Source organism: Opisthorchis viverrini (assembly GCF_000715545.1).
Source record: "Opisthorchis viverrini unplaced genomic scaffold opera_v5_3, whole genome shotgun sequence".
NCBI classification, from domain to species: Eukaryota; Metazoa; Platyhelminthes; class Trematoda; order Opisthorchiida; family Opisthorchiidae; genus Opisthorchis; species Opisthorchis viverrini.
The window spans coordinates 896,644-909,013 of record NW_008751659.1 but is presented as its reverse complement, the minus strand read 5'-3'; the positions used below and the strand labels follow the sequence as shown (position 1 = coordinate 909,013).

Genomic DNA, 12,370 nt, shown 5'->3' with positions numbered 1-12,370 from the left:
AATCGTTCAGCTGTAGCGCCCTTTCGGTGCCTAGCTGTCATGCCACCAGAAGGAAGCACGAGGGCTGGGATACTGTCAGGTTGCCCAAGCCTAGACAGGGGAAGTCGAGTGGCGGAGGTCGGGTTCGAACCACGGACCTTCCGGTCAGTAAATTCGCGCTCTAACCACTTGAGCCATCTCGCCAGTGGCTGATGGCCATCACACAGGCCTGTATGTGTCTATCACCGATATGCGAAAACAACTAGTCCGGATGACATGGAAAACTCCATCTTACCTCAACACCGAATGGAAACAAAATCTCCCCTCTTTGGTTAGAAAGCGTACGGTCCGTGTTCACCACACATCCATCAGAAAACACCAGAAATCTCCAAGGTGTTTCCTTCAGAGGGAAAGGACCCTACTAATGTCTATTGATGGATATAGGCCACCTATAAGGTCAAACAAAATTACCGAGCGTTTTCCTCAACGGCGATCATTGACAAAACCTACTGAAAACAGACATACCAAGAGTATGTCTGTTAGAGAGCGACGTCAGGCAACACCTAGCAGTGGATTGAAATATCTTGAAATAACGATTGCATTCACTCTATGACTCTAGGAAAAGACAGTGGTGCGCGGACAGATTGCTGCAAATCTGCGATGACCGAATTTGACAGAATTTATAAAAGTGGACGTCATAGAGGAGTTTCGCAGTCGAAACATTTTGATGTATAAAAGTATAAAAACCTCATTTTCGTGACAGTGTGCTTCTCTCAAACTAGCTGCATAAAACGATGAAATGGCAGAACTGATAACTACACTACAAGTTCGCAATCAAAACAAGTTCATAATAAAAACACTTGACGCACAAAGATGAAGTATTCACTTGCGATTGAATGGATTGCGCTGCATCCAGAAACCAACATCCGACCAAGAGGAGACCAGCGAAAATAATTCCTGTTTGAAGAAGATACATACTTGCCCAACATTTTCGGAACAAAGGGTCCAGTTTTCGAAGCCAACTTTTATGCAAGGCTATAATCGATATCAGTGTGCCAACTGACAGTACTATCCGAAACAAGACCACTGAACGCGCTTCACTGAAGGAAAGCTTTGCTAGCGATTTCGTTATCCAAGGGTCTGTGTTCGTGCGACAGCTGGAAGATGGGAAAGATTCCTCACGGCAAACTTCGAGAAGTCTAGATAAGCGTGTTAGTAGCATGAGGAAAACGGAAGGAGAGATATAAGTGAAAGTCAGCCAGGAAAGTTGGTCGGGAACCCGTAGCACAGATCGAACAAAATGATACACAAGTAGAGTCTGGACGAGATATGTAGTCACTTGAATTTCATGAACTAAGAAGCTGTTAGAAAAATGGCTCCCAGCCAAAAAGACAACGAGAATCAGCGGACTAAGATGCGAAGACCTATAAATCAAATTGCGGAATGCTTCGACGCACAACTTAACAGAGCCGAACCCAAATACAAGGATACTGACTGACAGTTGAACGATTGAGTTAACCGTCGGGACAAGGAGAAGCATGATGGCAGTGAACAGCTGTACCCCAAAAATAGATAACTCAGACTTCTGAGAGGGACAAATAGCAAGTACCACAGTCGAAAACATCACACATAGACCGGCCCACATCTTCTGCAGGTCGAATCGCGTCCAGTGTTGGCGGAACGCCTGTTGTAGCTTGCGGAGCAAGTGTTCCATTGTATTCGAATCTATGGTTTGTGAGGCTGCCAAAATGCCATATCTGTCCAAAACGCTCATGTTAGCGAAAAATTGCTTCAGTTCGCTTTCCATTGGGAACGGTCCGATTTCACGGCAGTAAGTCAGTGTGTAGTCTATGAGCTGGATTGGTGAAAAGAAAGGGTCAAAGTAAAGGTGAGTTGTACGAATCCAGAAATGAACCCAATATCTCATGATGTCAGATAGCCAAAGTGAACAAAAATCCCTCTTCAAAAACATAAAGCTAGCTGTGAGAAAACAAACCCAGACAATCCAAGCCGCTCATGTTTCCTCAAGAAAGACACCAAGAATGGTTACGAGACTACACCAAAAGTGCCCTACTTCACAGAAAAGACTGCTGCCGCTGCTGTGGATTTATCCATCATCATCTCCGCCTGGCAGAAGAGGGAAAAAGTATAGGAGGAACTAAAGTGAATTTAGATGGTGTAACGTAAAGAGCAAAGTAATCAGGATGAGTCCTACCTGCACAAAATTCGCCAGTAAACACTGACGAAAATCTACGTCTGGTGACAGGATCTCCTTAACACAGACACCAAGACTTGAGTACGGGATCGGGACACCGGTCAACGAGGCCAGAGTCGGTACCAGGTCGATTTGATCAATGCGCGCCGTTCCGTTTCCGAATCCTTGCTCACCGGCTGAATGGAACCCACGGGACGAATAGACGAAAAGTGCAGCATCTAGCTCAGCTGAACTATCACCGCCATGGTCTCCCGACGCCGTCATGCCGTGGTCGCCCAAAACTACGAGAAGATCATTCTCATTCAACTTGTTTATGATCACCCTATAAGTAGATGAACATATCACCGGGCTAGAATAATTCAGTTTAACTAAGGAGAAGGGAATTGGGGAAATCATTTGGGTGATAGGTACCTGCAGAGACAGAGGGTGTTGTATGCAAGATTTTCTAGAAATCTAAATGTAGTGAACAGGTTTAACAAAATGGAGTACGCTTGAAAAGGACCGACACTCTGATCGTTTCTTATTGACATGTGTTAAAAATTAATCAAAAGAACATAGGAATGATGAGCTAAACTAGGGTGCGGAGGGAGTCGGACACAGAAATAATGGTGTCGGCTGGAGTGCACGGCTTAATTTAGTCAGAAGAGGAGAAGATTGATCACCAGTAAGTAATAGTAACTGGCGAGGAATAACGCATTTAAAATAAATTCACGGAGAATTTTGAATCAAAAGGGTATGTAGAAGAATTGAAAACCGCTTAAAATGGGGTAGGCATAGTGAGAAAAAATTACGACTACATTCAAGTTTGTGGTCTGAGCCAGAACGAATATAAGGGTGCCTTGCAGAAACAAGAATCTACTAAGAATAATAAGGTTGCTAATCATCCAGCAACATTTTTCATAGGGGATGAACTCCGTAAATCCCGTGCCACAACAAAATCAGTTAATCAAGGAGATACAAACCCTACATAGAAAGCTCCGCCCAGCGATATCGCAGGAAATGAGTTAGCGTGAAAAAGTGCCTATCCGGCCGTCTCTGGATGGATGTGACGGGACTGAATGATTCTATTTGTACGACAGGCAGCAACGAAGCAGCGGACTCGGTTCGATAAGGAATACAGTGCAAGCCAAGTCTCCCCTAATGCATCGCAGTAGTCCGTGTGTGTACAAAAAGTAATGAATGGTGTTTTGCGCATCGTGATCCAATCGTGCTTCTGGCGAAGTGGGCGGCATGCGGATTCAAAATCGACTTCAAGATATCAAGCCGACTGTTTGGTTGGCTTGTACCCTTGAAACTAACCCTCCTAAATCACCTGTACTAGGGTAAAAAGTCACAGAATCAACAACAGAAATCGCGTATGTACTGGGACACGCGCCGATAAAACTCAATCGCAGCGTAATCTCAGACGGATGAAAAGTAGGAAGAAACATGGCACAACCAAGCCGCTTAAGCTGGTTGGCTCACCCACGATACTGATGTTAATTTTTCTTCTTATCTGGCAGTAACTATATTCCACATACATTATAATTTCTATGCAAAGGTCATTACATTTGGTCCAACGTGGAGGGATTATATTATCACACTATAGAAGTCTGGGCTGTAAAAAGAGATAAGAGTATGGCAAACACAAAATACAAATATCCAGGTGTTCAGAAGCCTGCAGAGTTAAATGGTCGAAACCATTAGAGATAAATAAGTATAGTGAAGCGTAAACAATGTGAATCTTCACATCCTCAGACAACCAGTACGCTGTTCGTAGATTCAGAGAGTAGAGAGAGGACGGAACGGAGATAAAACCGGAATAAACATCGGTTCATGCTAATTCCGAACGGAGTCCAAGGTTCAAAAGTCCTACAACGCTGACGATCAAGCACCGGCTGAACTGAGTCATCTGAGGAAATGTGTACATAGGTTGTGTACACCAACAACATAAAGCATTCGACTATATGCCAGACATATACGTGCTGGACTGATGTCCACAAGGTGGTAAGGAAGAAGGATGAAAACTAATAATTTCACTATAAAGACTGAGACACCTGTGTAATCGCAGCAACTAAGGAAACTTTCTAACTACTACTCGAATGGACCAGCATGGGATTTGAAATAAAGGTAAGAATACGCCCAGTACACCAAAACATTCGAATATATTTCTAGACATAATACACCACTCATGAGGTTGCTGAAAAATCTTCGACAGACCACAACCGGTTTCGCCCTTCTTGGAGCTCATCAAGTAGGCACAGTCCCCGAGTTCCCGTCAACCTTATGATCTACTTGAATCCAAATTCCACGAAATTAGCGAAATACACTTATTTGCAAATAAATTTGGTTTTGCGGAGAGATTCACATGAGGCCCAGCTGAACCTCTTGTTTATGATGTTTTTAAGCAGTTTGGGTTCCAGTGGAACATAAGGTTGACGGAAAGCCAGGGACTGCGCCTACCTGATGAGCACCAAGGGGGACAAAATCGGTCATGGGCTGTCGAAGAATTTTCAGCAACCCTATGAGTAGTGCACTACGTCTGTACATGTATCGGGATATCTCGAATATTGTACCAACTGAAACACCAGCACATTTAGTTGCATAGAAACATCGTAAACGAATATGTATTGGTCTTTTTCTCGGTAACGAATCAACAATTTATGAAACAAAACAAGGCAAACGTACACGAGTTTATTTAAAATCAAGTCGATAGGAGACGTACCAACCAGCAAGACTGACTGGTTCTTTCGAGTGACAGAATGTGGATTCAACTCCACACTTCCAGAAAAAAGTTATCGCAAAAAAGGGCAGTTCAAGGAACTTGTGAATGTCGAGACATCATCGCTAGTGTTCGGTGGAATTTAAGGGTAAATATATAGGTGAATTCAACAGCGGTAACAGTTGAATCAACGTCGTGCACCATCCCGATTTCCTATACCTGGGAGGTTAGCCATCCATGATATCCAACACAGGTCGTGGAACACGAGGAATGTTGTTGTGACACATTCACTGAGCTAACCGTCTTTCACTTTCACTTCGTGGGTTACAGCAGAGTCAGCCAAGTTTATGTATGCCTTCTATATTACGCCGTAGGGGAAACCCAGAATTTCAACCGCGTACGAGTGCACTACAGCTTCAACTGACGTAGCAGTTGAGTGTCAACCAAAAACACAGACGAAGAGAGAAACGGGAACACGATGGAACTCAGGGGTTGTTTGACGTTGTTGAAAGTCCCCGGCCAGTTCGAGTGGTTTAACATCCAAAACAGCACACTCCAGGACAGTCCAGAATAGGTACATAAAGCTTTTGTGTTTCGTTTCGGGGTTTCATCAGGTGTTCTCAAGCTCCGAAAATCATCCACGTATTGTTTCGTTGGGATGGAAAACCTCACAATGGACGTTGACTGTTTGGATTATTCAGCACTTAGCACTATTGGCCAGAAAAGGGACGCAACGGGGATTAGATGGCATTATAGCCCGAAAGTAATTTTGACAGCGAAACCCAAATAAACGCTCGGGAAACCAAAACGTCACCTTACTGAAGAAGATGCAGCTCGAAAGAGGAATAGAAGTCGACATGAAAGAACCATTTTTGCTCGGTAAGCAGAGTAAGCAGAGAGGAATACCAACTCCATTACGATTAGTTTACCTCGACTTGCACTGCTAAATAAATTGAAATACAGGCTGCGTCATCAAAGTGAATGCAAATAGTTCAGAGGTCTCGCTTAGGTGGACGTATGAGTACAAAAGAGAACCATTTTAAACAAACCTGACAAACTGATCGACTTCACGCAGCTTTCGGCGCATTTCTGGGTGTGCCGGACCGTACGTATGACCGCAGTGATCAACGCCCAACATGTGGCCAATCAGAACATCCCAATCAGAGGAGTTGTCCAATGCAGAGGAAACATATGAAACGACGGTCTGGTCAACAGTATCCAAGTCCTTCACGTTGAAAGAGGGACAAGGGTGTGCGTCGTGAAAGCTGGTGACGAAGAGACGGAAGCAGACCGAATTAGGACTATTCTACAACGACCTATACGACGAAAATTCGGGAAAATCTGCAACGAGAACTTATCGTAGTGAAATCTCCACATGTCTTCAAAGGTGCGTCTCTTGGTAACCTGCGGAACATACCCTAGAGGTAAAGAACATCAATTCAAAGTTCGTTTTGCACAACCACCAAAGCTTTTCACCTGTGATCTGTCATTCGCCAGGAAAAATAGAAAAGAAGCTACCGTCTGCGAACACTGGTTGACCATCATGGTGGCATGTCAGCAGTTTGCCCCGAATCCCTAAGGTTTGAGAAAACTATAATATATCATGAAGACAACCAGAGGTAGGATGTGGTCTTCTTGGATGTAATATCAGAGCCATAAAGAGCTCTGAAGCTCACGTTTACCAAATGCCCCAACTGAATAAGCCAGTGTTCAGTTCTTGAAGAACCATTGTGTATTAACAGAGCTCAACATTTCCAAATCATTAGTTGTATTCAAAATAAGCACTTTCAAACATCCACTGCAAGTGGAAAATTCAAATAAAAAGTCTCAAACGATAATGCGGTGTACCTCTCAATCCAGTGGTGAATTTTGAGGTAATTGACCAAGCTAAAAACCTCAAAATATCGCCTGTTCAGCCGCGTTGGACCACGTGAGTTTACAGCAGGCCTCCGGCCTATAAGAGTGAAACGGCTGCATGACGTATCACTAGATTAATATGTGATGATGAGGTCGTATATGATAAAATCAATCCTGAGCAATACATCTGCTGACGTGTGAAGGTGTGTCCATATAATGCACATCACCTACTCATCACGTTCACCGTGAAAAAAACGTGGAATGTCTGGAAACGAACAAGCTGGCTGTTGCAATACAGGCAAACCCGACATTCATCTAAGACAGTTCCATAAAAAACGGTAAGACTAAGACAGCAGACAATACCTGTTCCCAAGACAAGTAACAAAGGACTGATAACCCATTTCTAGACTAATAAGGCAGCAAACGCAGAGAGCTGCGGCCTAAAAACCGGCAACATAACACACCAGAGAAGCTGCTATTTACACATGGATAGCCAGATACACGCTCATCGGCAGATAGAGCAAGCACACACACACACATGTCCTGATCGAGGCCACTGAGGAATCCCCGTTTCAAGACTTTGTGGGATGTAATGCAGCATACCAACCAACACGGTTGAGTGCCGAATCGCACCTCCTCTCATCAACCCATCCACCCATATCCCACCCACCCACCCCCTACCCCACCAACACTGAATAGAACTGACCCAGCTATTACTCGAGGTTAGTGAGTGAAATTCTCAAGACGGACTATGGCCCGGCAAATACATACCGGTTCGTTCACAGTAAGGTTCACGATTGAGGGTGAGTGACATAGAGGGGAAACAGCAGGAGTTGTACCGAATTTGGGGCAGATTGTGCAACATAACACATTTGAGAGTGGGGGAGGGGGATATTATTGGAATAGTGGGCACTTTTGGTAAACTATAGTCGACAAACCCCACAGTTATTTATGGGTGAAACTCAAACTGTACTTAGAACCGAAAAGGCAAGGTTGGAAGAGCGNGATACAGGCTTTTGCGACGGATGAGTTTCAGGAAAGAAAAACTGAGAATGAATAATCGCAATGCAATCCATTAGGCTGACATCGCACAACAACTTATCAGCTCGAATGGGATGTTAAAAGTTGACACTTCCAGGTGATTATGGGTTGCGTCTCACCAAAAAGTAAATCGCTTTTTTAATACGATAGGGGACCTAGTAAATCTTAGAGTGAATACGGTGTCAATTCAACCGAACAAAGGCTGTATTCTATAGCGTACTGTCTGGTGACGATTAGCAATTCGACCAGACATTCCGACTACTGAAGACATACGGCAGGCGAACATGCAATTGCGTAATGGAAAGGCAGTTGGAGGAGACAGTTTACAGTAGAACGGTTCAAGTATGGTGGTCCCACTCTGGATACTGCACCTCTTCAACCAACCAGCAAGATCTGACGGGAAGAAGTTCCCCAGAATTCGATAACGCTCTAATCGTGCACTCTATGAAGGAAGACTACACCTGACAGCTACAGGGACACCAGTCTACTGGGCTGTGTGGGAAAGTCATGCCACGTTGCTGCTCAAACGCCTTACAGCTGAAGTGATCGAAGCACACATTCCAGAAGAACGATGTGGATTGCGTGCCGCTCGTAGCACACTGGACCTGGTAGTTAACTCACGACGACTTCATGAAAAATCCCGCGAACATTGCCACCCACCGCACGCCCTCTTCGTAGACTTTACGAAGACATTAGACTCCATCAACCGAGAAGCATTGCGGACCCTTATTCCCAAATATGGCTGTCCACCGGACTTTGCCAACTCACCCGACGCCTGCATCAGAAAATGAGAGTAAAGGTACAAACGAATGGATCGACTGGTTTCGAAATTATCATTGACCTGGAGATAAGGATGGGTCCTTGCTCCACGCTCCTCGATCCCTACTAACCGACTATTATAGATGCAGCTTTCGTGAACGATAATGCTAACGTACAGTTCGACAGTCGGCTTGGTGTATGCGACCTCATAATACTTGACATGATCATACCTGTATCATTTTGGTAAGAATGGGTTATCAATCTTTTTAAGACTCGACCAAACGAAATATTCGCGGAATCACTCCATAAAAGATATCTGCTTATTTTACGGGCAGCATTCTCCAAATTTTGCTCTTCCGCTGTTCCCAAATCTTCACCTCCCGGTCGGATATTGAAAGGAGTACACAGATATGAACAACCACCTGACTGAACTTTTCTGATCCTGCGGAAGCAGAAGGCTCCCTAAGGCGATCAGGAACTTCTTAGATTACCAAACAGAACACTTCATTAGCCACACGAGATACACTCGGCCAAATTATCTCTTGTTAAGTATGTGGCTAATGCACACAAACACACACACACATCTCAAAGCCTGTACTGATCGTCCCGATTATTCCAAAATAGAGGGCAAAACAATGGAGTGGCAATTCGTTCTTCTAGCCTCAAAACGGAAGTATTACTTCTATGAATATGGAAACTCCACACGACTAATGAAACAAATGTGTCCAAAAGGTTTCAACATTCCGAGAAAGAATTGGGAAATCGGTCGATACAAACCGGACACGCATTAGACCGTCGATCAAGGCACCGGGCAAACCAATCACATCGTTCAGTATGACGTAGGCGAAAAGCAACAAGCTCGCCCCGAATGGTGGATATCCAGGAATGAAATCGTGGAACAGCAAAGAATACAAACTGCACAGGAGCTCTACTAAGAGTGAAACTATGGTCTAGTGTGTTAGTGTGGGTTCAAGAGAGCAATAGAGGCTGCCCATACGATGAGTGGATTAGGGTAATCCTGAAGCTACTCATATGTGGTTTAGTAGCTAAAACACAACAAAATAGGGGACCAGAACCTTAACGTAAGTTAGCTAACAGAACGCACTTCTGTCAAATTTATAAAAATCACTCCTTTCGAAGTTTATACCCTAGATAGGGCAAGTGTACTAAGAACCAGGATGGTTTTTTCTTCAGTGAAGATCTATGAACACGTACAGAAGGTAACGGTAGTTGTGTAGGCGGTGTGATTTATGCTGCCTGCTGGACCGAACGATTGGTTTAAACTGGACTGATCGACTGATCCACCCAAGTTGTTGACAAAACTAACTCGAGACTTTAGTTAGGTATGGCGAACCTTTGTATGCTAAAACAAGCAACTGTGATGCTCTATTTAGTGAGGTTTCCAGCAACATCATAAAGCACATATACCTGGAAAAACTGAGGAACTTTTTCAACTCATAAGCAAGAGAATAACACTCAAAATGATACTAGCTTGATGAGGATTTGACTCAAATAACTACCGCCTTATCTATACGAACCGGGTTCTGTATGACGAACCTATGAATGTGTGAAAATAACGCACTTCCGAGTGAGTGACAGTCTGGAGTTTGGCGAATACGCTACACGGTGCTCCACTGGCATAGGTATGGTCAGCTTGCACTGGAACAGCATCACTGGATATCGTCAGTGCGCCGTTAAGTGTGTGGTTCCCCCGTTTCCGATTGCACTCGTATATACTTCCTGAAGACTAGTCAATGTCAGCAAAATGACATTTAACAGGTAGAGGAATGATAACTGATTGAATACAAGCCGCTGTGCAATGAGAGGGCAATCCAAATTCTGATGGGAGCCGAGTACAAGCCTACAAAGACACACCATTCATCATGATCTTTCAAGGCCACGCGAGTCACGGACGACAACGGCATTACTATCCATGATCTATAGTTTTCATAAAACCGACCTATATTGAACTCTTCACTCCGATTTAACCTGGTCAATGGATGGAAACCGTGAGTGTCAGATGATAGAATGATTCGCAATAGAAATAGAACGATAACCACGTAGGTGCTCACCGTGATGAAATAGTCCTCGGTCAACATATATATATATATATATATATATTGCACCAGTTTGATTTTTCATACATTGTCAACTTATATCTCTTTGTCTCGGAGTGCTACGGATCTAAACCAGGAAGTCTTGGCGACTGTAGTTTCCACAAGTTGGGAATCTTTTATCTTCCTCCGCCACGTCCTTGGTTGCATAAACTTCCTCTTCGTCTGATTTGGTTGATCCCATGCGAACAGCGCACGTTACAGTGGAAGTTATGTGGACAAACGTCGTACATGCCCTAAGCGACGTATTCGGTATTGAAATTGTGATCCACAGAAGTGAGTTGAACAAGCCAAGTACTCTCTGACGCATTTCTTCGTTACCGATAGTGCAACCAGACGCGAGCAATACTACGCAAACAGCGACTATTGAAGACTGACAGACATTGCCGGACATCTTCAGCACTAGCTAACCAAGTCTCGCAACCATATAGGAGGATGACGCTCACAGTAGTATCCTAAACAAATTCCTTCAACAAAAGACCAATGTCACGTTAATGCTAACGGTGTCACGAATTGGCAACTACAGACCTAGTCTGATTTGCCACTAACCCTCCATGGGTGATGTAGCTTCCTCGGTGTACAAAACTTCCTCGAAAGTGTCACTACCTAATGTGGTCGTATAAGGTGTCTAATATCGGTCCTGAGAAACGACTTCGATGGTGCAAAGGGGACGCCATAACAACACACGTCGATCGCTAGACCATTCGACAGTTGTTGTATAGCCACGGCACTGTTAACCACTATAGCGATGTGATCCGGGAACTCCATATCAACTGTTGGACAACCTGGGAGCAACTCTAGCCTATTATTAGCAAAGTAGCGTAAAATCTCACCTAGGGCAAAGCCGAAGAGAAAGGAGATATGGTACGACCCTGCCAAACTCTACCGGGGAACACGCTGCGATATTTCGTCATATACTTATACCTTACCACGCCATGACACAGGGTCTTGCGCCTGGTCACACAGTTGCCGGTTGCTCCCATCCTCGACAGTTATTCAGATAGCCTTGATCGAAGCTTGTGCGTACACCTGGCAAACATGGTGGTCCAATGCAAACCCGTCCAGTTCAGAAGCCGGTTCGCTACTTGCGTGTGACCTTCGCGATACTAACAACACTGAAAGAACTGCAGATGCTGGTGGCTTTTGGACAATGAAGACAGGATTTATCCTTCTATGCTTAGCTCAATCTAGACAACGATACACTCTTCCCAAGAAGAGGAGACCCAGGAGGAGAGATCTTGAAAAATGGTGGAGGACGAAGTCAATGGGTCTTAAGTGCACTAACTCACAATCCTGGCATAAAAGCTACGGAAGTTCATTGAGACCGGTGCTCCCACATCAGGAGCGCGCTCACGTACCACAATGCACGGTGCATCTTTATGCTTCTCTTTATCTCCCGTTTCAAGATCAAACATGCACCGTTGGATGTACAACCTACCGGTAGTTCAAGGCATACCTGGCAGTTAAATATGTCAGGTGCGACAACGAAGACTAGTGCAACGGTGATACTACTGATTAGGGAGGCACGCGAGTAGTATGTGTTGTTCGTAGAATTTCATTTTGCGTCGATTGAAAAAGGGAATTCTATTGCGGAATTCGTGGGGCCACTTTATAACATTTGCTTGGATTTGACCGACGAATGAGTGGTGGCAATGAATCTCTAGGAAGACTCGTTCGGGAGAAGATCTGTGTCCAGCTTTTGTA

The 12,370-nt window shown here is 44.4% G+C and overlaps 1 protein-coding gene across 1 annotated transcript in view; it reads right to left on the bottom strand.

The window, feature by feature from the left end:
* The window catches only part of T265_00303 (hypothetical protein), a gene marked incomplete at both ends in the record, with an annotated part of 29,646 nt that overhangs the window by 12,359 nt on the left and 4,917 nt on the right, over nt 1–12,370 (bottom strand). Inside the window, 3 exons of the mRNA XM_009164048.1 lie at nt 849–1,834; nt 2,195–2,516; nt 5,945–6,160. Of these exons, the coding sequence (XP_009162312.1) occupies nt 849–1,834; nt 2,195–2,516; nt 5,945–6,160 (1,524 nt within the window). The remainder of the gene's footprint in view (nt 1–848; nt 1,835–2,194; nt 2,517–5,944; nt 6,161–12,370) is intronic.